General features: G+C 34.1%; 2 protein-coding genes across 2 annotated transcripts; both read left to right on the forward strand.

Moving 5' to 3' along the window:
- The first annotated feature begins 1,024 nt into the window (after positions 1-1,024).
- LOC126717041 (mannosylglycoprotein endo-beta-mannosidase) lies at positions 1,025-16,635 on the forward strand. The gene is made up of 11 exons (XM_050418194.1): positions 1,025-1,262; positions 6,230-6,368; positions 6,955-7,182; positions 7,343-7,401; positions 8,948-8,996; positions 9,311-9,541; positions 11,112-11,281; positions 11,366-11,570; positions 14,094-14,762; positions 14,851-15,078; positions 15,507-16,635. The coding sequence occupies exons 1-11, from the start codon at positions 1,117-1,119 to the stop codon at positions 16,302-16,304; spliced, it is 2,922 nt and encodes a 973-aa protein (XP_050274151.1). The 5' UTR covers positions 1,025-1,116; the 3' UTR covers positions 16,305-16,635.
- A 4,651-nt stretch (positions 16,636-21,286) lies between these two features.
- LOC126717046 (uncharacterized) lies at positions 21,287-22,248 on the forward strand. The gene is made up of 2 exons (XM_050418210.1): positions 21,287-21,845; positions 21,916-22,248. Exons 1-2 carry the CDS (start codon positions 21,389-21,391, stop codon positions 22,107-22,109), a joined length of 651 nt encoding a protein of 216 aa, XP_050274167.1. The 5' UTR covers positions 21,287-21,388; the 3' UTR covers positions 22,110-22,248.
- Positions 22,249-25,860: the final 3,612 nt, after the last annotated feature.

Consider the following 25,860-nt stretch of genomic DNA (forward strand, 5'->3'; position numbering starts at 1 on the left):
AACTTTCTCATGCTATATTTGATAAACATTCCTAATTTTCATCTGCAAAATTATCAAGACAAAAAAAAAAAAAAAAAAAAAAAAACGCTTTAACACAAGCTTGAAATTTTTGTAAGAATCCAATAGATTTGATCAGACATTCAACATAACCGGAAATCTCCATTATCTCCACCTTCTTACAAACGGACACATCCCACGCGGCGCGACCAGCACTATCAGGATGTCATAAAACGACACCGTTTGGACCTAAACGTGTTCAAACATTGACGCGATAAATTTGAAATATAGTTGTTTTCAATCAAAAATATTATTTTGATGCTACAATTTAGGGTCATGGATTATTAGCAATTTGGTAATTACATTTTGTTAACCATCAATTTGATCATGGTATTTTAATAATAGTCTAATTCAAGTTTTTTTTTTTTCAACTTGTAGTTACTTTGATCCATATTATTATCAATTTACAATCATTCTGAATCCAAATCTGACTTTAATTTAATTGTTAATTGCTAAGTTGAAATTTATGTTTCCTGGAGTTGGAAATTGGTAAATTTAATTTGTAATTTTTTGTGTTTGGTTGTGCAATTAAATTTGTTATTTGATGATAAGAATCATATTGACTGAAACTTAAAAATAACATAGATTAAATTAATTACTACTCAAATATAAGAATTAGGGTAAGGATTTGCAGCAACTTCTGTAAAATACACGTGTCAAGTGATAATTTGGTAAAAAATTCAACCTTCATAAATAAGTTTTTCATTTAAATACAAATTTAGGTAAGTGTCTGTCTAAGACATTGACACGTATATTTTTATAAAGGTTACTACAATTTAATTTACAGCAAATCTTTAATCTTTTTATATTGGTTTCCCCATTTTTTCATGTCAGGGCTAGGTGGAGATCCCTGCCATGAAACAAATGCAGACAGTCCGCGTGGGGCAATCAGGACCCGGCCCCACCAAAAACTTTCAAAATACCAAAAATACCCTTCCCGTACCCTTCTCTCTCAAGCTCACGCACCGACAATACAAAGACTCAAAAAGATTACAACACATTGAGAACTCTCTCTCTCTCTCTCATTTCTGAGCGAGTCAAGACTCGGTACGGAACGCAATGGCGAGTATAGGGAAGACTCGGCTCGACTCGGGGTGGCTCGCGGCGAGGTCCACGGAGGTTAGCCTGAGTGGGACCCAGCTCACCACAACTCACCCTCCCTCCGGCCCCACCTCCCCTTGGTTAAACGCCGTCGTTCCCGGAACGTAAATTCTCTCAGTCACTCTCTCTCTCTCTCTCTCTTCAATCGTATTTTCCTTTAATTTTATTTATTTTTTTGGGATCCAAATAAGTATGAGTCACTCTTAGAAACTATTATTAATCAAAAAAACAAAATTGGAATGTTTAGGTCTCAGCATTTTTGTGTGTGATGCTCCCAAAATTGATTCGATATTGATTGAGTGTGTGTTGTGTTGGTGGTGTGTGGCGAATTCCACATCGGGCATATATGTCCTTTTATTAATTGCCACAATGAGGCATAATTCTAGTTCTTTTGGGTATACCACAGATGTGGGTATCGCTCTTTTTTCTTGAGCTGGTTACATTATGATCGAGTTCCTAAATCTTGATTATCGGTTCCATTTGAATTGAAATGAATGGATTGGATTTTGCCAAGTCATCAACATTTTAAATAAACATTGGCCATTAACAATTTTGGTAGGAACTCAGTGGCCACGGATTTTATATATGGGTTTGTGTGTGTGTGCAAAAACTGGTTTCTTGGAGTTTTGTATCACTGTATTTGTCATTAGCTCGAGTGCCATTAGTTTATCAAATCAAATAAATGGCGTTTGGTATTTGTATATATATTGGGTTCAAGTTATACTTGGTGTGTAACTTTTAATTGTTGTTTTTTTATTTTTTGGTGAAACCATCATTGCACCAAAAACTAAATACCAGAGTTGACGTTACGCAGAGGATATTTAACAAAATAGATGGAAAGCTATTACAGAGGATAATGCTAAAAGCCTTTGTCTTTAGAGCCCAATTTGCAAAAGCAGGTACTACGTTGTTGCCTTATTTTTGAACCCAGCTAATCTCACATTCCCCAGGCTTACAGGTTGCTCTCTCACATCTTCAACGATAGGTTCTGACTCCCGCTTAGGCCTTAAATTTGTTTGTAGGATCTATGCATAATTTGGCATCACTCTCAATTATAACCTTGTTGAGATTTTTCTTGCTTAGCTAATTGGGTTGCCCATCTAATTGTTTCTGCCTCTGCCACTTTTGGCTTACACATTTCTATTTGCTTCACCATAAATTTTAACACTTCCCCATTCCAATTTTTAATAATCACAGCTTAGCATGCCCTGTCATTCCCCTACGCAGCATCACATTTGAGTTTATAGAATCCAGTTTTTCGCTTGCACCATTTCTTTCGTGGTGGGATATGTTACGACCTTGTTTCTCTTTACATATTGTTAAATAGGTTTCCCATAGCTTCTTCACTTTATGAGGAATATCTCTCAGGTGGATTCATTCTTCATTAGATCACTCTGTTACGCAGCTTCCATATGAAGTCCATTGATACTGCTGTGAAAAGGTGAAATCTCCTCCTGGGATACATGCATCAAATGGTTCTTTAGAAGGGTCAACTTAAATTTTCAGTCTGAAAGTTGTCAACTATAAAATTCCAGCCAGAGTTAAACTGCATAGAAGACAAGTTATGTTTTCAAGTTCCAAAAGGCGTGTCAAGTTGTGCCACATTGGTAATACCCGCACAGCAGCTCTCCACATTAAAATTTTCAATTTCTTGTGAATTTTGAGCGTACAAAACTGCCGTCCATGCAAAAAAGGAAACTCTCCTAAGAGTCTTGGACCTGCATATGGCTTTCCAAGGTAAAGGCATAGGAGGTGACCCTTGTAAAGTCTCATAAAATGATCGCACAGTGAACTCCCCATTACTCATTACCTTCCATCTCATCCTATCACTCCCCTCCCTGGTCCTATCACATAGCTAGCTAAATCATTTTGTCAGGCTTGGGAAATCTCCTAGGAATTTTCCATTTGACATCACATGCTTTATCTTCAAACAATCTTGAGATTAGCCCTTCATTCCATCACTGCCCGTTTGTTCCAGAAAGATTTGACGCCACCATCGTTATTCTAGGAACATCACCATTTGTAGGTTTTGGCTTAAAATTCTCAATCCATGGGATCCATGGATCCTCCCATACATTGATGCTTAAAACATCGCCTACCATATAACAAGCCCTGTTATTAATAATATCTCTTGTGCTTTCTATCTCCTTCCATCTCCGCGAGGCCCTTCTTTGTTTGCCTCCCTTTAGCCAATCTGAGTTATGGGAGTATTTACCCGGTAGCACCTTAACATAAAGGCTATCTTTGTTCAAAGCCACCATCCAACCTAGCTTTGCAAGCATCGCCCGGTTAAAATGTTTGATTCTCTATGCCAAATTTGAATTATTGTACAACTTACAAAACCTAATATCCTTTTATTGGTAGAGTATTTTGTCAAACCCGGTATTGGGTTATGTGTACTTCTAACTGTCATGCTCATCAAATATCAAGATGACCAAAAAAAAAAAATGTTTATTTTTGTAAATTCTTCATAGATATAGTTTTTTAAGGGGTCTTTGTGACGTATATTAGTAAATGGATGGGTTTATGGATTGGATATTAAATGACACCTGATTGATATGAATTTGGCATGCATGATAAATAAGTTATTAAGTGGTGTGACTTATGTTAAAGGAATTGAGCCCAATCCTATATGTATACTGTTTCATTGAAATGCATGGAATTATGTAAATCTTACATATAAGAACCAAGATGTAAGTAATAGGTTGGATTGGTTGAACTTATTGGATATTGTAAGTTATGTGTTGGGTAGGGTAGGAAGAATGCATTTCAGCTTGACATTTCAAAAATTCTAACAATACATTTTGGTTTCTACCTTACTCATCACAATTTTTGATGGAGTAAAAAAATGTGTTGGCTAGGGTAGGAATCAAATGTTTTGTTGGAATTTTTGAAATGTGAAGCCATGTGTATCAATGTAGTCCTGTGTGCTTGTAAGATTAAATTATATGAAGAATTTGATTGAGATTTAGGTCTCAAATTTGTGTATTTGAGTAATTTTATTTTTTATTTTATTAATTTTTTTTTTCATGTAGTTCTTTTGTACCATATTTGGCATAAATTTTACAGTGATGGCATAGTTGTTAGTATCGTATCGTACGATACGTATCGTATCATATACAAAAAGTTTCGTATCATAAGGGCATATCGTAAGTGCTCATAAATCGTCCGATACATAGTTGTATATTGTATGAATTGTATCATATCGGTGAATCGTATGTATCGTACAATACATAGACATGTAGGTTTAAAATGGGTTTTTTTTTGTTAAAATTTTGTGATTTTATTTGATTTAAACAAGTTGTTAGACTTTGTTAACACAAAATTATTGGGAAACTTAATTGAGTCTAATGAATTTGCAAGTCCATGAGTTTTTTTCCTCCCTTCTCTTTCTCCTGCAAAATTTAGAATATACTCATAGCACTCACTTTCATATGTGCAAATTTATTTTCTATGCTATTAATAATGTATTAAATGAAAATATAATTATTTTTTATTTTGTTATTATTATTTTGAGTCTAAAAAGCTAGAATGTCAAGAAAAAATATAAAGAAAAAATTATTAGAATAAAAAAAAAAAAAAGCAAATGTTGATAATAATAAAGAAAATGTCTATGAAAAAATAATTTTGCAACATGCTAAACATGATGATAACATTGACTTAGATAGAGTTGATTAGCCAAGATGATAAAAAGATATTATTATTTTGGTTCATATATCATATATTACTTCTGAGTTTGAATGTGCATGTTATAAACATAAGTTAATTTGATTTATTTAGTTAGTTTTGTCAAATTTTATTACATAAGTAATAATTAAATTGGTTATTAGTTGAATATATTTTGAATTTATAATGAATATACTTTTTATATATATATATATATATCTATAATTATTTTATAATTTTATTAGGTGTTTGTGTATCTTACGATACATGATTTGATACGATACATGATACAAAAAAATCAAAAATCGATTCACGATACGATTCACGATTTGACAACTATGAGTGATGGATTCTAGTGATGGTTGTAATTGCAAAAATTTGGTCTTGTATTTCACTAAAATTCATGAAATTATGTAAATCTCGCCAATAGAAACAAAAAAGTAAATAATGGGTTGAATTGGTTACACTTATTTAGTTTTGTCATTTGTGTTTGGTTACCCACAACATGAAATGTATGGTGATAATTTTTGAGATGTGAAGCATTGCATATTGCTTTACAATTAGAAAATCAGATGATTTTAAGAAATTGAATGAGGTTCATTAGTTGTTCGACACATAAACTGTCAAGCATGAAGTTAGCTCCGTTGTGTTTGATGTGGTGCATTTGGAGGGAACGCAACTGGCAGACTTTTGAGGACTTAGATAGATCCAATGACCAGTTGCTTGCTCTATTTTCTTGTTCCCCTTTTAATTGGTCTAGGGCTTGGAGACTCACATCTAGTGAATCTCCCCCTTTGTTCCTTAGCTCTCTTTTTCTTGGTAATTAGTTTTTTTCCTCTGTTTTTGTTTTTGTTTTTGTTTTGTTTTGTTTTTTTTTTTTTTGGTTTTTTTTTTTGTTTTTGTTTTTGTTTTTTTTTGTTTTTGTTTTTTTTTGTGTAATCTTCGGTATGCTTTGTGCTTCTTTGCATAAAGTAGTTTTTTGAATATACATCTTTCTTACTTTTCAAAAAAGAAAAAGAAAAAAGACCAGTGTACTATTCTTCTGTTTGCTGTGTTGAGCATGGGATATAGCTGATCAAGTTACCTCATAAACATTTACTTTGGAATTAGGAGGTCATATTTTACTTGCACTCCCTGCTGGTCTATTGTTTATTTATGGCTCTATTAATTATAATTGTAAAGTTTTTGTTCTATAACATCCGCTACTTATGCCTCTGTTGATCATACTTGTAGAAATTATTTTTCAATAACATTCACTATTGTTCATAGAAATAAAGGTTGGCAAGTGTTGTATCTATATATACTCGCGATTATGTTATAGCTATTGTGAGACTTTGGGGGCAGAAAAAGAAAATGAAAGTTGTATTCTTAAATCAGTCAAGGCTAACGGTGATTTGATTGACAGTGTTTTGGCAACTTTGGTGGAGAACAAAGTCGTTCCTGATCCTTTCTATGGGCTGCAAAATGAGACAATTATAGATATTGCTGATTCTGGGAGAGAGTATTACACATTCTGGTTTTTTACAACTTTTCAGAGTAAGCTGGTACGCAATTTACTAACATGAAATATGTTCTTGAGATTTTATACTTATTGAAATGATTTTCACGTCAATTTTTTTGAAATTGTAAGATTTCCTTTGGTTGCATTCCTTATAGATTCAACTTGACAGTGCCTATTCCTGCCAACCTTTTGTGAACTATTTTCTTGTAATTTGTCAGTACTTGGGTAGCTGATCAGTGTTATTGGGTCAGATTTTAACCAAAAGATGGTCTGAAAATTTTTATTTTTCTGGAAATTGCCAATGCCATTTGGGCCAAATGGCACCTCCAACACCCATAAGTATGGGTGGTGAGTGAGGTTGGGGTTTCAAATCCTCTTTGGTACATGAGTACCCTACCAAGAAAAAAAAAGATAAAATTCTGGAAATTGTTATCTGGTTTTGACATTTCAAATTGTGTTGAAATTTATTGAACTTGTCTTGAAGCTGGCAGTTCCTAAGCCTTTCTACTTCTCAGTGTCAAATTTGAACACCACCCCCCCCCCCCCCCCCCCCCCCCCCACACACACACACACACAAAAAGGAAAAAATGAAAAAAGAGAAAAGGGTCTAATTGCTTGTCCTTTTGCAGTCAGGAAATCAGCACCTGGATCTGAATTTTCGTGGAATCAATTATTCTGCAGAAGTATATTTAAATGGGCACAAAAAGGTCATGCCAAAGGGGATGTTTCGGAGGCATTCTCTTGATGTCACTGATATTTTGCATCCTGATGGTCAAAACTTGCTTGCTGTTCTTGTTCATCCACCAGATCATCCTGGGAGAATTCCCCCTAAGGGAGGGCAAGGTGGTGACCATGAGGTTTATAGCTAAATCCAAAACCTATTTAATTTATAAATTATTTAATTTTAGAATTACACTTATGATTTGGATCCCATGCGAGTGGAGTGATGAAGTAAAAATCTAAATTTTGATATGCTTGGAAGACATGCAATCTAACAATAACGTGTTTTCATGGTAGATTGGAAAAGATGTTGCTACACAATATGTCCAGGGTTGGGATTGGATGGCTCCTATAAGGTAACTATGTTTGTCACCTTTGATTGTGGTTTTTTTTTTTGATAAGTAATAAACTTCATTGAAATTGAAAAAGGACGAAAAGAAAAACAAAAAAGAATCATGGCACACAGGCAGTGTGTTAAGAAACAAAAAAGAAAAAATCTAAACAGTAATGAAGGTACAAAAATCAAGCATGTCAGGTAGAGACATGAAGGTAACAAAACCCGAAGCATTTGCCCATTCTAACAATGTATGAAGGAAGAAAAGCTTCAACTTATGAATCAACCTTTCATCCCCTTCAAAAGTATGTGTATTCGTCTCCCTCCATATGACCCACATAAGACAATGAGGGATCATACTCCAAAGAAACTTAGTTTTGAGTATACAATTCCTGCCTGACCAACTTGTTATAAGATCCACAACACTGCATGGCATGACCCAATGATTGTGGTTAATTTTTTTTCCATAATGATATTGTTATCTCTAGTTTCGTGTTGGAAAATGAGAGACAGTAGATGCATATTGATAAGAAATTATTTGAAATTTCCTGTCAGAACCAGAATGAGACAGGCAACTGTCTATGGATATTTGAAACTTATTTTTAGTGAATAGTGTCAGTGTGATAAATCATTGAGAGATCAGTTATACAGTGGAGAATTATTCGGTTGAAAATGGATCACTAGTATATAAATAATTCCTCTGTAGTTTTTTTGTTCTTTTTGAAAAGTAATGCAATTCTTATTGATATAAAACATTGAGTTACCCAACTATACAAGGAGTAAACAATAGAAGACCGTACAATCAATCATACATAGTACATGAATCTATCAAATCAATAACTCAAAACTCCGATTGTTTCTCTTCCTCCATATACACCACATCAAAAATTGGGGGGCAGCCATTCACAACTTACCATTCCGATAACTGCGTTTTTATGTAGTTTATGCAGCTCATTCATGGCAGTTTTGCATTTGAGTGAAAAAGAGGAATTATGAGAACAAAGGTAAGGGTGTCTTGGTACAATAAATGACCAATGCACTGGTGAACTGCTGAAGGTAAGTTTAGAGATTAGCTGTGAGCATGGATGGACTTACTAGTCAAGAATTTTAAGGGACGCACAATATTGTTAACTAAGTTTGACCTGGGAGAACAAAATATAGACATATATATAGTGTATACAGTGAGTGGATATCAGCTTCAGGACAGTTTTCCATTTCTAATTTAGATGCTTGACCTTTGTAATTTTCATTAATAATTGTTGTTGTATCTCTTGCATACTTCCCTTGCAAATGGGTTGCACCTCTGCTATTTAATGAATTATTTACTCATTAAAAAAAAGGGAAAGTCACATGATGCCGGAACTTCTGTATGCATCCTCCCATGATAAAGGAAAGGAAATCCCATGTACATTCACTTCTTATTGTGTCTTTTGCATTAAAGAATGTGTTTTCGTCCTATTGTAACCTATCCATATGTTCCATTGCTAGTTGAATGAACCATATATTCATAGAATATATCAAAGCAAAATAATTTTGTTTCTAAGTACTTCACATTTCTATGATTACAGGGATAGGAACACTGGCATATGGGATGAGGTGTCTGTATCTATAACTGGGGTGAGCTATATTGCATAACTGCCTTCCATAACAATAGACATGCGATAAAATATCATGTTAATGACATTTGGAACTTTTAAATGAATGCAGTAGTGTAAACATTAATAGTACCCTCATAAGCTGTACATATGCATGGTTATGAAAAATGTAGTGTAGATTTCTTCTGTAGTTCCTTATTTACTTTTATTTGTGGTCATGCAATTCTTTCTGAGTTAGAATTTCAAAATTTAATGGTGCTTTTGTTCCTTCAGGAGAATTGTTCTATGCTTATTGTAATTAGATAATTCAGACTGATGCTTTATTATTTGATGCAGCCAGTGAAAATAATTGATCCCCACTTGGTTTCATCATTTTTTGACGATTACAAGAGGGTATATTTGCATGCTACAACAGAGTTAGAAAATAGAAGTGCCTGGGTTGCTGAGTGTTCTTTGAATATCCAAGTAACAACGGGAATTGAGGGAAACATTTGTTTAGTAGAGCATCTTCAAACTCAACACCTGTCAATTCCTGCTGGATCACAAGTGCAATATACATTTCCTGAGGTCAGTGATAGCATTCATTATTATGTGAATTTTATTTAGAATAGTCTTGTTTCAGCTTGCCACTCTTTCTTAAGCCATTCAAAATTTAAGATACTCTTGTTTTACTAAGAAGTTATCAACCATTAAGAGCAAGCTTCTTTTGTTCGTAGTATCTTTAGCACAATTTTAAGTCTATGCCACATTGGATTGTCCCCATATAGAAAATCAAAAATCAAGATAAGACCGGCAAACTTATAAAAAAAAGAAGATTAGACTGGCTTGGAGTTAACATTTAGGATCTAGGCTATGTGAGCTATCTACATCCTTCTTCCCAATTGAGGTGAAGAAGACTTGTCGACTTATTCTAGCATCTTATGCAACCTATAATACTTATCATAGAAGTCTATTTATTAATACATTCCTCCTCATGCTTCTGAAACTTGGCATACCCTCTCTTTTTACTTAAGTTCTTGTTCTTCTTTTGTCAGCTAAAGGATTGTTTTGGATTCTACCCATTAAATATGCTCTTAGGTCTTATCTATTTGATGTATAGAATTTACTGTAGTGATAGTGGTTAACCTTGTTTTATACACACACGCACACGCACATGCACACACACTCATATACATATCTGTCAACTGCCAAATTTTTGCTAGAGCACGTCTTAAAGCTGAACTATTGTTGGCCTCTGCAGTTTCAGTTTTCCTTGTTAATCTGTGTAGACTGTCTATGACGCTCGTATATTCTCCTTATGATTCGGTTATTGAAGTTAGATTTTTTTTCCCCTTCTCAATATCATACAAAATCATACAATGGTATTGTACATTTAGGTAATGAGCTTCCTTCTCAATTCATTTCATTCATGTTGTACATTACCATTCATTAGAAATTAGAATTATAGTTAAGTGATTAAATTCACCATTTCACAGAAGCCTAAGTTTTTTGGAAAATTGATAATTTATCATGGTATCATATCAAGAGGTCTTGAATATGATTCTTGTCTCCTTCACTCTACCTCCTATTTAAAAATCATATCCTAAATATAGATTAAACTAAGGACTTCCTACTCTGATACCTTGTTAAATTACTGATTGTTAAGCTTTTGGAGAGTCAGTAATATAACATGGTGTTAGAGAAGGAGACTCTGAGTTCAATCCTTGGCTTTACTCTACCCCCCATTTAAAATGTTAAAAATCCCACGTGTTTGGTCCCCTCTTATTAAGGGAAAGTTTAGGCCCATACGTGAAAGGGAGTGTTAGAATTATGTTTAAGTGATTAAATTCACTATTTCCTAAAAGCGTAACTTAGGAGAGAATCGGTAATTTATCACCATTAAAAAGAGGTGAAAGCATAAATGACCTCCTCCATCCCCAAGTTAAAAAATTGCATACTGTGCCTGAAGAATAGAAGGAATATAGCCTTGTTACTTATCCCTACCTGGAATGATCCAAAATGGTATCTAGAGATGTGTAATTTCTGATTACTGAGCATTTGGAGCATCCAATTATTATGGATTCAAATATGTTGCATTTTTATCTAGTTTTAGGCTCTCAATACTTCTGTTGTAGGTGATAATGGTATGAATTTGCAGCTTTTCTTCTACAAGCCTGACTTATGGTGGCCGAATGGTATGGGAAAACAATCCTTGTACAATGTTCATATTACCATTGATGTAAAGGGATATGGAGAGTCTGATGCTTGGAGCCATCTATTTGGCTTCCGAAAAATTGAGAGCCATATTGATAGCGCCACAGGTGGAAGGTATTGCTTTATATGCCTTCTAGGACATTTTACATAGGTTTTGATTTTGATATTATGATATGTATATAAATTTTTTCTTTACAGGTTGTTCAAGGTCAATGGACAGCCTATTTTTATCCGTGGTGGTAATTGGATATTGTCAGATGGGTTACTACGTCTTTCAAAGGAACGTTATGAAACAGACATCAAGTTTCATGCTGATATGAATTTTAATATGATCCGCTGTTGGGGTGGTGGATTGGCTGAGAGGCCAGAATTTTATCATTATTGTGATATTTATGGACTACTGGTGATCTCTCTCTCTCTCTCTGTATGTGTGTGTGAACAATTATGGATGGTGTATGCAAAAATAGAAATAGAAGTATAGAACAAACAACCACACAGGGAACATAGAGATAGAGACTTACATGGTTCAGCTTTAGGCATGTGTTCATGGGCGGCATTGAGGATAACTACAATAGTAGCACAAAGCATTTGCAAACCCAACCCAGAATACACCTAACGAGCTCTTTCTTACAAATAACAAAGATAACTGCAAAGTTGGTTTGGTGACTTGTTGTGGAGACTACCCAACCAAATAGGACTAGGCAGTACTATTTTCTTTCTCGTACACAATAGGAAGAGGTAAAACAAACCATACCAAAGTCAGCAACTGTTCTTATTGCATGTATGAGGGTTGAGTTCCACATCGAGAGAAATAGTAATGAAAGTGAGTAGTTGATGGACATTGTTGGGTCTAAAACCTTTGGCCTAAGCTTTTGGGTTTGAATGGTACCCCAATATATATCAATAGATACCTCAATATATATCTATGGGCTCTTGGTGGACCCCAGGAACACTTCTCAACCCAACAAATTGTTATTAGAGTTATGGTCAACTTTCTGTTTGAAATTTTGAATGAGTGGCTTGGCTTTGATGCAGTTCGTGTGAATTTGGTTTTCACTGCACTTGGTGCAACTCTTGCATCCATAACATTTTGGATTTGTGAAAGATTCACATGCAGTGGGAAGCTAGGTTGACGTGGTAGAGGATCACATGGGAGGGGGAGATCTATTGAGAGTGCATGTGTAAGAGTTGAGTTCCGTATCGAGAAAAAGTAAAGAAATTGAGGAGTTGTTATATATAGTTGGGTGCTAACCAATTGGATGAAACTTTTGAGTTAGAATAATGTCCCAATATGTATATCGATGGGAGGTAATCTGGACCCCTCAGGAACTACTCTCTCCTTAACAGAAACAAAGCTAATTGACTATCAGTGGGATATAGTCCCAAGTGGCACATTTTATGTGGACCTCTTATTCAAACTACACTATCACTGGGTGTGTGTGTGCACATATCTATGTAGGTGTGTGTGTTTCTTTTTTCTTTTCTTTTTTTTGGGGGGGGGGGGGGTGTGGGGCGGGGTGGGTTATAGTAAGATTGGGACAAATTTTGGAACATCTAAGTTTTCAGATTCACCAAAATTTGTTGGCTTTATACTGAGGGGTATTGTCACGGGATGCTTGCAGTGTAGGATGCTGTGCCAAGAAAGTTTTGTAGAGAGTTTTATAACTGAAAAAAGCTAACAACTATAATCTGCAGCACTTATTTTACTTGATCTTTGTAATTTTGGTTCTTGATTTTTGCCCCTTTAGTACATTTCCAGTGTACTTGGGTTGGCTATGATTATTAATAATATTTTTTTGTTGCCTATCAAAAAAAAAAAAAAAAAAACTGCAGTACTTTCCTGAGAATGATGGTAATCATGTAACTATATAAGTTGATGGTAAGTTAATCACTGAAATCAGTCCCATGATGAAGATTACTATAAATTTATGGCATTGTTGATTTTTATAATGCTTTTCAAAATTATTAGGGTATTAGTTTTCTCTGACCAAAATTGTCTACAAAGCTTTTTCCTTAAGTTGTAGAGTACTGACAAAGTGGCAATAGTGTGTCACAAACAAAATTTATTTCCATTTTTTGAAGTGTCAAAAGTTGATTTAAAAACAAGCATAACTGATGTTGTGGGAACAATTTAAGACGAGCAAGACCATGCTTGTGAGAAAATTCTTAATTTTCTTTGGTACAACTCAACACTGCTTGATTTCTAATTTCTCAGGTCAGCAACTTGGATTATTATCATAATCATTTGACCTTGACCTCTATTTCAGGCTACACACTCTGTTAGACAATTGTCTATTTTATCTTTTCTGACTGCCTCTGCCTTAGACCTTATATATTTCTAGCCACCTCTTGTTCTTGAATGCTTTGAAACTTAAATAAAGAACTCCTTACTAGTCAGCACAGTGGTCTTTGTTTGCATAATTAAAAACTGTCTTAATCAAATTTTCTACATCTTGTCCTCAAGGTTATGTCTAGATTTTAGTTAATGCATTCATTCTGTATTCTATCTTTTATTGCCATTATCAATGATTTAACTAAATTACTTAGGATAATGGCTTTGTTGAGTTCAGTTGTATTTTTTAATTGCGATTAACCTATTTCGGCGTTGTTTTCTCAAAAAATTTAGTTGACATTGTCTACTGTTTGGTATGTTGCGGTAGGAGTCTTGGTACTTTTAATTTTGGTACACTTGGTTATTTTGTAACTGAAGCTTTAAAAATGTTACTACCGGAGTGAATTCTGCATTGCATTATTTTGAATGTTTCATCCTTTTGAGACCCAAACCTGTCTACAGGGTTAAATATGGCTTGAGGCTAACCAAACCTAAGGATTCCAATATGCTACTTTGGATTTAATATTCTAAGTTATTGTACGATTAAATTACTCTAGTATAACTTGTTCCATATGGTTGATTTGATTTTTGTAGGTGTGGCAAGAGTTTTGGATTACTGGAGACGTTGACGGACGGGGTGACCCGGTATCAAATCCAAATGGTCCCCAGGATCATGATCTTTTCTTGATATGTGCAAGAGACACTGTCAAGTTTCTAAGGAACCATCCAAGTCTTGCTCTTTGGGTAGGTGGAAATGAGCAAGTTCCACCAGATGACATCAACAAAGCTTTGAAAAATGACCTGAGACTCCATCCTTATTTTGAAAACTCCAATGAAATCAGCAAATCTTCTGAAGATTTATCTGTAGTGCCAAAAGATCCTAGCCAATATCTTGATGGTACACGTGTTTACATCCAAGGATCCTTGTGGGATGGGTTTGCAGATGGAAAGGGGGGCTTCACTGATGGCCCTTATGAAATCCAAAATCCCGAAGCATTTTTTAAAAATGACTTTTACAACCATGGATTCAATCCTGAGGTTGGTTCTGTTGGAACACCTGTTGCAGAGACTATCAGAGCAACTATGCCTCAAGAAGGCTGGCAGATTCCATTGATTAAGAAGCTTCCAAATGGCTACACGGAAGAAGTTCCAAACCCCATATGGGAATACCATAAATACATTCCCTATTCGAAGCCAAAAAAATGTGTTGATCAGATTGAACTTTATGGAACCCCAAAGGATCTTGATGATTTTTGTTTAAAGGTGAATCAAATTTTTCCATAGCAATTCTAGATGCCTTTTGCATTTTTTTTTCTTTTTTTGTGGTGACCTAACTTGAAATGATCATCAGGCTCAACTGGCTAACTACATTCAATATAGAGCTCTACTGGAGGGCTGGACTTCCCGTATGTGGAGTAAATACACTGGCGTCCTGATTTGGAAGACACAGAACCCTTGGACTGGTCTTAGAGGTCAATTTTATGATCATCTCCTAGACCAAACTGCTGGTTTCTATGGCTGTCGCTGTGCTGCAGAACCAATCCATGTCCAGCTGAATCTGGCTACCTATTTTATAGAGGTAATTTCTACACTAGTAAGAGTTAAAATTTATGAGTTTGAATTGGATTTTGAAATTCAATGAATATTTAATATTCGATGAAGTGTTTTCATAGGACACTTATTGAGCCTGAATAATCTTTTGAATTCAATATAACTGATGTTTTCTTCTTGACAGAGCAAAATAAAAGGTTAATAAAAAAAATCTTGCAAATTTTCTTGTAGCTGATTTTCCTTTTTGTTTTTTTATGTGTGGGTTGACAAGACCAGAGGGGTGGCTGTAATCCTTAAGTTTGTGTTTCTTAAACTAAAGAATATTTCAGAAGAGGGCATATATGAAACTAATGCATTTTACTAGAAGACATTCTTCGTACTTGATACTATTTAAAATAATCCCATCCGCAGATGGTATGTAACTTCACAATTGTTTTCTGATCCTGCCACAAGCAGGTTGTCAATACTACGTCTGAGGAACTATCCAACATAGCTATTGAAGCCTCAGTCTGGGATCTAGAAGGTACATGTCCGTACTACAAAGTTTTTGGAAATCTCTCTGCTCCAGCCAAAAAAACAGTACCCATAGTTGAGATAAAGTATCCAAAGTCTAAAAACCCAAAGCCGGTCTTCTTCCTTCTCCTCAAACTCTACCACACATCAGACTTTGGTATTTTATCTAGGAACTTTTACTGGTTGCATCTGTCTGGTGGAGATTACAAGCTTCTGGAGCCATATAGAAGGAAAAAAATACCCCTCAAGATTACATCCAAGGTTTTCATCAAAGGGTCCACTTATGAAATTGAAATGCATGTTGAAAACATGGCCAAGAGAGCTGACTCTAGAAGTTTAACATATATGAACAATTTTACAGCCAAGCAAGGTAATGGTGATTTTGATATGGCCTCAGTGGAACCTGCAACTAGTGGGACAGACGAAAAACATGAGGTCGGTTTGTTCCAGAGGATTTTCAGATGTTTCACAAAGGAAAATGGTAGTTTGAAGGTTACCGAAGTAAATGGGGCCGATGTAGGAGTTGCTTTCTTCCTTCACTTTTCTGTTCATGCATTGAAGACAGACCACAAGGAAGGAGAGGACACAAGAATTCTTCCTGTTCATTACTCGGACAACTATTTCTCGCTAGTGCCTGGAGAGGTTATGCCCATTAAGATCACCTTTAAGGTCCCTCTGGGTGTCACGCCTCGAGTTGCGCTGCATGGCTGGAATTACCATGGTAGGCATACTGTCCATTGAACTGGGTAAAGAATACTCTTTTAATTTTGTTTGCAACCTTGTGGAAGTATAAAATCTATTGAGGTCAAGTTTTACAGAGGAAATCATTATCACAAGTTCCTGGAATGCTGGAAATATACTTATTGTCCTCTTCTGCTCTGAGAAACATTTGTCACTTAAAGTTTCACCAATGATACCGGGAATGAAGCAGCTAAACAAATTGAGAGAACTTTCCAAATTTCTGCCAATGTTATCTAGTTCTTCTTAGGTGAAATACCTTCAAATTTATAATATATGGTGTTAAGTGTTAACTCCATGTGTAAATAATTTGCAGATATGGACCTTTTCACCATTTGCTTGCTTTTTATGTGTGTTTTCTCAGTACTTTATGTCGTTATATGTCTTGATTAAGAGAGTGATGGAATGAAAGAAAGATAGAGAGGGGAAGGGTGTTTATTCAATTAAAAGTTAAAACTATACAAATAAGAAGCTGCCTTGTTGCATTTCACAGATTAAATTGGATTGGCTTTTCCCTGCCTGGATTGGCTTTCAGCTGGAGGTTTTGTTGGATTGAATTTGTTGTTTTGAGTTGCATTGGCTTACCTAGGTTAAGTGAAAAATGTGCATTAAGAATTAAAACCAGCAAACACTTAAGCAAGCTTAGCTACACTCTTTACTTGATATCAACTTGTTTTTTTGTGTAAAATGAAACTTGAACTCCAATAGGAATCTCAGTTTCTTTTTCTATTATTAAAATGATTGAGTAGATTGTACGTAAAGAAACAAAGAAGTGTGTTTCTTCAAAGTATCTTTGTCTTGATATTGTAATCTTGTTTTCTTGGTTATTAGAAAAGAATTTGAAGGGACGGTAGCAAATTTTGATGTTGTGGCATATTTTCTTAGTTATTAGAAAAGAATTTCAAGAGATGGTAAGAATAATTGATGTTGTTTCTTATTTTCCTTTTTTTGGTTATTAGGAAAGAATCTAAAAGATGGTAAGAATTGTTATCAACCTAGATTTCATTTTCTTTTTTTGTCCTTTGTTTTTTTCCTTTATCTAATGTTTTTGAATAAAGGAATGATAATCTTATTATAATTTTATGAATGAGTATCATGATATTTAATCACTTTCCTTTTTCTTTTCTACATCAATCTAGTACTTGTAATTTTGGAAAAGAAAGAAAATGGAAAGAGGAAACAAAAGGCAAAAAAGGGAAAACAAGCTTAAGTAGTATTTGTTCTGCCTTTAAAAATGAAGACCAATTGTGTTAAAGCTAAATTCTTAAATGTACTAATATGTTCAAGTGGCCAATTAACTATAGTTACTAATCTACTTTCTAAAAGAAACTAGTTAAATTAACTAATAATAAACATCTTTATCGACATTTATAAATTAAGAAAAAAAGATGATAAAAAAAAGTCAAGTAATTATGTATATCTCTTAGGTAATCACAATAGAATCACATAAAATAATTTAATATAACCTTTTGAATATAAGATATAATTAGCATTTGACTGTCTTATTACAAGTTTTATGTTAAGATGCCATTGGTGTACTAAACTTATTAGGAGCAAAACAACTTCTTTAGAGGAAATGCAAGTTATCTTGCGCAAAAGGCACAACAGAATTAAAACTAACGAAAATTATGCTACGTTCTATTGCATCATATGCTAATACAAACCAAAAAAAAAAAAAAAAAAGTGTTTAAAAATCAAACATATTTTTGTCAAGATTTGGTGGCTCAATGCAAATGGAAGGTTGGCAAAACATGATAAAAAAATTAAAATAAAAGCTTAAAATAAATAACTTTTACAAGCTTGAATTTATGACTCACATAGAAAGAGAAGAAATACTACAACAATAGGGATCTTTCTTGGTGATGACTCCTAACTAATGAAAATGATCTTCCAACAATTTAGGTCAAATGTTTTGAGGATGGACCTTTTCAAGTCTAATGTAAAATAGTTAGGCAAATTCATATATGAACACAATTGTTAATAGATTCTATAGTAGAAAAGGAATATATATATATATATATATCTATATATATATATATATATTATTTGAAAAATAAGGATACTATTGAAGAAGGTACTAGAAATTTTTTTTTAAATGTAAGCATAGAGATGATTCTTGAATGGATTGGGTCACACAAAAGATAACTTCCAAGTTTAGAATATGTATATGAAGGAATAATAAAAAAATAAAAAAAATAAAATTTATTCATTCACTTAACTTCTTAATGTCATTTATTATTTTCTTCCAAATCAAGAAAGAATTACAAAATATGCAAAGAAATATTCAAAATGTAAACAATAAGGCGATAAGAATAAAGAAAAAGAAAAGGTAATGGGATGAGTGAAAGAAGTGCATTTGAACTTAGCTCGTTTAGCAAGCCAAAGAATGCTTTGAAATCAAAAGTATAAAATTCTTCCTATAAAAAAAGTATAAAATTCTATAGAATTTTTGAGTTGTCCTTTCTTGTTAACCTAAAGAATAGAAATCAGTATTAGTAATTTCAAAAGTTAAATTTTCAGTAAATTCTATCTCAAAATTCATCATTTAAATGTAACACAAGAGATAAAATTTCTTTTGTGGATAACCTAGATAGAGATGCATATATAAATCTTATAAATGAATGAGCGAATGAGTCACAAATCTTTACTGGTGGTATCAATAATTTCATTCCATGCTGTGATTTCCCATGCCATGACAAAATAGCGTAAATAAATCACTCGTATAGTGTTGTGGGTGCACCAATCACTCAATGTACCAAAGTGCCGCATAAATCTTTCTATGTCCCGCGTCAAGAAGTGAAATGGAAGCCGTATCAATCATAGGGATGCCCCCATAGAGAACTCCCACGTAAGGATCCTGCTGATCCAAAATAAGAAGCGCTGGAAACAAGTTAACGAAAGGATGGTGACAGGCTGCTATACAAATATAAAAGAGAAAGCATATGGAAGATGAAGCTATGGCTTGTCCATAGCGGTCCCACTTTATGGGTTCCAGATATTGTAGCACCCATTGTAGGAAACACAAAAGGAAAAGAAAAAGGAAATGTTACTATGAAGTATTCAAGTCTAAGTTGGCAAGCAAGCATATGCCTTGCCTACTTGCCTACTTCTTCCTTTATTCTTTATTTCTTTCTTTTGTTTTCTTTGTTTTGGAGCAAGCATCTATTCATGGACACAATGGCATGAAATCCTATATATAGTAGATGTTATATAGGGATTTCATATGAAGTTAGACTTAAAACATTGAGGATAATTTGGAAGCTTCCTTAAGTGTATTTTGAAGCCAAAATTGGATTCTTATTGATGTAAGTATTGATAGCTGCCTTTGTATATTTGTTCACATGTATATGTGTTTTTCTTTTGGTATTTATAAACAATAGATTACTTTTCTTACTTTAAATTTGTCATATAGATGTTAAATGTAATAAGATTTTGTTGCACTTGACACTATATTTTTGTGAGATATATTACTTCTAGATGGTTTGGTATGTTACATTTAATGTAGTTTGGATAAATGGTATATCACTCAATTATTTTTCATAAATCAATTTTTTCTTGAATCACATTTTTATTTAATATCTATTACAGGTTAATGACACACAAAATTTCAAAATAATTAAGTATTTAAGTATACAATATATATATATATATATATAATCACTCTTCATAGATAAGTGAGTTTTTAATGTCTAATCACCTTGTTATTTAGAAAGAATAATAGATCTCCTTAATATTTAATAAGCATGATAATTGGAGGAAAGAAATTGAGTCTAATAATGAGATTACAAGCGATTGTTATGGAAAAATGGTATTGAGGAATATAATTTCTATAGAAGATAATTATCCAAAGAAGAAAAAAGAAATAAATAAAACTTTGGTAAAAGTTACCCAAAAGTCAAACCTAAACATATCTCTATTAAATATTCATTTTATCTCATATTAATAGTAAGATAGTTTACATTCACTCTCAAACATGCCCAAATATTTGTTTTTTTTTTTTTTTTTTTTTTTTTTTTTTTTTCTCTCTTATTTATCACATATGGGTAAGAGAGAATTTCAACCTAAATAAATAAAAATTAAGGGAGTGATAGACTCAACATTAAAAAAAATGTTTTTATTAATAACAAAATTTCTATACTGCATTTCTCATTGTAAAAATGGATTAGCATTGAACCAAGCTCGCTTATGTGAAACTCTAAAAGATTTTGCTCTTTCATTTTGAATCCCCAAACTACAATTACTAGTGAACTTCTTTTAGAGGTATTGTTGGATTAGCTTTGTTGTTTTGACTTTTGAGTTGTATTGGCTAAATTGGAGTAAGGAAAAACTTGCATAAAGAATTGATCATATCAATATAAATACAAACTTTTTTTTTTTTTGAGAAGAATATAAAGACAAACTTAGTTGCACTCTTTATTTATATATTGAATAAATGCAAACTTAGACTTGTGTTAAATGATTTTAAATAAATGATAACGATTGACATAAACAAAAGAAAAAAAAAAGTAAAAAACAAATTGTATTTCTCTAATCACAAGAATGGAGGATCAATTAAAAACATATTTTGAATTTTTGTTGCACAAGCATTCTTACTATATATATTCATAACTATTTAGGTGCATTCCCTTTCACTAAAAAAAATTACGTTCATTATTAGTGAAAATAAATTATTTAAAAAAAAAAATCCATTCCATAGTACCATGGAAGATTTTACACCTTCTACAGTGTTACATAAAAAAATTGAAAACACCCACAGGCCACGCCCAACCCAAGCAAGCCCTTTAAAGTTAAAACATTCACATCTAATATTCATTAACTCCAACGGCCTCCGTTACTTAACAGAACAGGGCTGGATTTGAATGAATGAATATTTGTTAAATAAAACCACACCTTCTTCCAAATCCCTCTTTTTTTACTTTTACTCTTTTACAAATCTAAAATTCAGCTCTAAAAGTTAAAACCCACCAATTCTCTCTCGCTCTCACGCACTCTCTCTTTCTCTGTTTTTTTTTAAATTTCTCTCTCTAAATAAATTTGATGTTGTCCGTGATTGTCACTGTTACTTTGCATGTGATAGAAAGAAGAAGATGGAGCAGCAGCTTCTACATTTTTGCGATTCAAAGCATCCCTTGGTCTCCGCTCTCTTCAGAGGATTCACTTGTTGTGGGTGCCAAGAATCAATTGACGGTCCTGGCTACTGGTGTAGAAGAGCTGGATGCCCGGTCTACGGCAAAGTTCTTCATAAATCATGTGCGGAATTACCCCTTGGGTTGCACCATCCGTTGCACCCAATCCATCCTCTTATTCTCTCTCCCGAACAGATAGATTATGGCAAAGACATTCAATTTAGCAATTGCAAACTCTGCAACGAATCTCGCAACCAATACACTTATCGGTGTTCCCGCTGCGACTTCAACCTTCACATTACATGCGCTTCTGTACTGCCCACTTTGGAAGCTGAAGCTGAATTGCACGACCACCCATTGATCCCCATTTGGAAGTGGATCACCTTCACTTGCGACCTTTGTGGCAAAGAAGACAAAGGTATGCCCTTTCTGTGTAATACATGTGGTTTCTGGATTCATAGAACATGTGCTTATCAATACCCACGCAGAGTCAAAGTTGTGCGTCACAAGCACCTCCTCCACCTCACCCATTCTTCTCTTGAATTCCACCAACCCGACCCCCGATTTTGCCAACTCTGTGTTCAAAAACTGGACACACGCTATGGGCTTTACTATTGCTCTAAATGCGATTTTGTTGCCCATCTTGATTGTGCTATATTCAAGGAAAACAGGGAGGATATAGATTTGCAAAAATTTGAAGATGAGGATGAAGTTCCAGAACTCGATGAATCAATTGACTCAGTAACTTACAAAGTCAACAAATTCAATATGGGGGAGGACGAAACTCAAATAGCCATAGAAATCAAACACTTCAGTCACGAGCATGACTAAATGCTTACTGATGAGATTTTAAATAACCAAAAATGCGATAGTTGTGTAAGAGACATTTCCCCTCCGTTTTATAGTTGTGTAAAGTGTAGCTTTTTTCTTCATGAATCTTGTGTCAAATTACCCCAAAAAAAGAAACACCCACTTCATCAACACCCACTCACCCTCCTTCCAAAAGCACCTCATAGGAGTAAGTCGTTTGAGTGTAATGCTTGTGGCCAAGGTTGCAATGGCTTCACCTACAATTGTTTTATATGCGAGTTTGATCTCGATGTTGAATGTAGTTTGAAATCGGACATCTTTACCCATGAAGGTCATGAGCATCGACTTATCCTCTCCAACACAGCACATGGGCAGAAATGCAATTGTTGTGATAACAAAAGATACCAAGTATTTCGTTGTACCACTTGTGAATTTGTACTAGACTTTCAGTGTGCTACATTACCACATACTACAAGATATGGACAACATGAGCATCCCTTCACTCTTAATTATAGAGCTGAAGATGACTCCGGTGAATATTATTGCGATATTTGTGAAGAAGAACGAGACCCAAAGCATTGGTTTTACTATTGTGTAGAATGTAGTTATCCCGCTCATACCAAATGTATTCTTAGTGAAAACCCAAATTGCAAATAATGCATATAATGGCCAACTATTTGGAGGTACTTACACATTTGTCTGTCGTCCACACCCCTTTTCTTTCATTGAGAAACTAAAGACCATCCTTAAATGTAATAGTTCTTGTGAAATATAGAGATATCAATGTGCCAAGTGTAATTTCTACATGCGCAGATAATGTTTATAGGAAGGAAAAATGTGAGTGAAATTCTTCAAATAACAATGCAATATTTCCTTTTCATGTTCTTACCTTGTCTTTTTTCTCGTTTCTGATCTTAGTTTGCTACAGGATTTTCCCTCTTGTCATTAGAGTTTATCACCTCTCTTTTTTTGCATTGTACTATTGTAATTATCATTCCTGATGTTTGTAGAGAATGTTGGCACCTTTATAATTGTAATTATGTATACCTAGCAAGGTAGAAATTGAGTTTGTGGAGAATGAAGTATTCATGCTTTAGTTATCAAAAAGAACTTCAGTGATAACTTTTGTTAGCAAGGGACTTATAAACGTGTACTCCAAGTAATGGGGTTTTGGAGGATTTGATCAAAGAATTCAGTAGGGTGTCTTTTAAAGGAACTCTGTCTCGTGCAAGGATGAAGAGATGAGGTTGGAAGGTATACAGCCACCAGATGTTACATTTTTGTCCTTGCTCCGTGCTTGCAGCCACGTTGGCTTATTTGAAAGGGGTATGGACTATGGAGTTGTTGGAATCCATGGAGAAAGATTAGAGGCTAAGTCCAAGATCAGAACATTATGCTTGTGTTGTTGACTTGTTGGGTTGGGTAGGACAGCTTAATGAGTCAAAATATTTTACGAATGGATTACCCAAGAATTTGGCAAGCATTGCTTGGTAGTTGTAGCATTCATGGTGATTCAGAGATGGAAAAATATGCTGCAGATCAGTTGTTCTCTGTAGCTCCTGAAAGTCCAGTGCCATATGTTTTATTGGCCAATTTGTATTCTTTTGAAGGGAAATGAAAGAGAGAACAAGAACTATTAAGAGAATGAGGGAAATGGGGGTGGCAAAAGAAACAGGTATGAGTTGGATCGGATTGAAAAGAAAGTCCAAAACTTTGTTGTTGGGAACAGAATGCATGCACAATTTGTAAAGGTTTTGGCTGAGTTGTTTAGACACATGACAAATGAAGGATTTGCTCCATATAAGAGGTTCATTCTCTATAACTTGGATAAGATGGGAAGGGAGAACCATTGGTTTGATTTACTAACCACTAAAAGATTTCTAATGTTCTGTTTTCAGTCTAGTAACTTCTTGATGTAATTGGATTATTAGCTGGTTGGTTTTAAAGCTGGTTGAACTTCTAAATGCTTTTGCCCAATTAGTTTACTTGGTCATTAATAACAAAATAGGGAGGGAAAGAAGTTAGTAGATGGTTCATAGACTTTTAAGACCCTATATTCTCCATTTTTCTACAAATTCTCTGTCAGCTCAACAAACTAAAAGGATATGTGCTCATGCAAATTTTTTTATGAGGATCAATTTGTTATATACCCACACGTGCGCATTTGATAAGCTTTGATGATTCTTGTTTCTTGACTTACCTCTTGTAAAATATATGAATTTGGTTGTATAACCCTATTTAGTTGATTAAGATGTTTAAGATGCTTTTGCCCTCGTGTTGTGCTTTGATAAGTTAGGGGCTAGACTAGGGTTTTTTAGGGTAGTCAAGTCTGGTACTCACGCCAATGCCTTGTCCTTTGGCTGTTATCGTTGTGTTTTCTCCTAGGCAAAAGATAATATAATGAGTGCTCAAAATAATGAATTAATGAGGGCAATAGTTTTCTCATGTTTATTTAATTCAAGCTATGAAGCATTTTCTTTGGTTTTGCTAGTTTGGTGTCCAAAAAATTGCCTCTAACAAGTTTCCACTAGAGGAGATGCATATGGTTTTGGTATCATGCTGCTAGAGATGATGACATGAAAGAAGCCCTCAAGAGAACTATTTCCAAATGGACTTGATCTAAGGAATTGGGTAATTTCAGATATAGCATGAATTTTTCATATTACACTGTATTTAATTGCATTTAATACAAAACCTTAGGGGTTATTCTTGAGAACTTAAATTTTTTTGTCTTTTGTTTGTGTTGTTGTTTAATGCAAGTGTTGCGTATTTATTTTGTTGGACAGGAATCAATTGAAGGAGTATTAATGAAACCTGAGGAATCTAGCATGTCAATGACCCTTTTGCTGGAAACAGTAGTTTTATTGATAGACACAAAACCTCCATGGGTTTGTAACATAGTTGAATATCTTTTTATGAAAAAAGAAATTCACTCTGTTTAGGGAGATTTCTCTTACATGGAAGGTATGGTTTTATATCTACGTCTTTTTTTTTTCATATTTTTTTGGTTTTCTTCTAGTTTAGCTAATCCTATAGAAGGCATCTTTTATTTGTGAGGCTTTCCCCTAATTTGTATCTTTGTGGTAGAAAAATTTATGTTTGTGAATTTAGTTGAATGGTGTTAAGGTGTGTATACCACGTAATCATGGTGTTAAGGTGTGTATAACACTGCAATTGAAAGTTTTGATGATTGTCAAATTATGCTGAAAGCAATTATATTTGAGTTTTTCTTTACGTGACACCTTAAGATTATGCTTAGGGGCCTTTCTTTAGCCTTACTAAGTATTTTTCCAAATTGCATCTGTTATTCAATCATGCCTGTGTAGATATCTAAACTTTAGAACTACGCATTGTATACACATCTAAAAAAAAAACTAGGCATTGCCTATCTGTTCTTTTGTCTGAATTCTATTAACTTATAAGAGTGAATGGAAATCTGAGACTAAAGTCATTTATTCAATTTTACTAATATTTCTTGCCTTTAGAGTTGGAAAATTGGAAATACTGTGAGATCTCTCCTTTTGTTAATACTACTTTTTTGGGGGCATGCTCCCCAGATCATAGTTTTTAATTTCTATTTTCTTTACTGAGGATAAGGAAAATTAATTCCAAATATCCAAGCA

Source organism: Quercus robur, chromosome 3 (assembly GCF_932294415.1).
Source record: "Quercus robur chromosome 3, dhQueRobu3.1, whole genome shotgun sequence".
Taxonomy (NCBI): Eukaryota; Viridiplantae; Streptophyta; class Magnoliopsida; order Fagales; family Fagaceae; genus Quercus; species Quercus robur.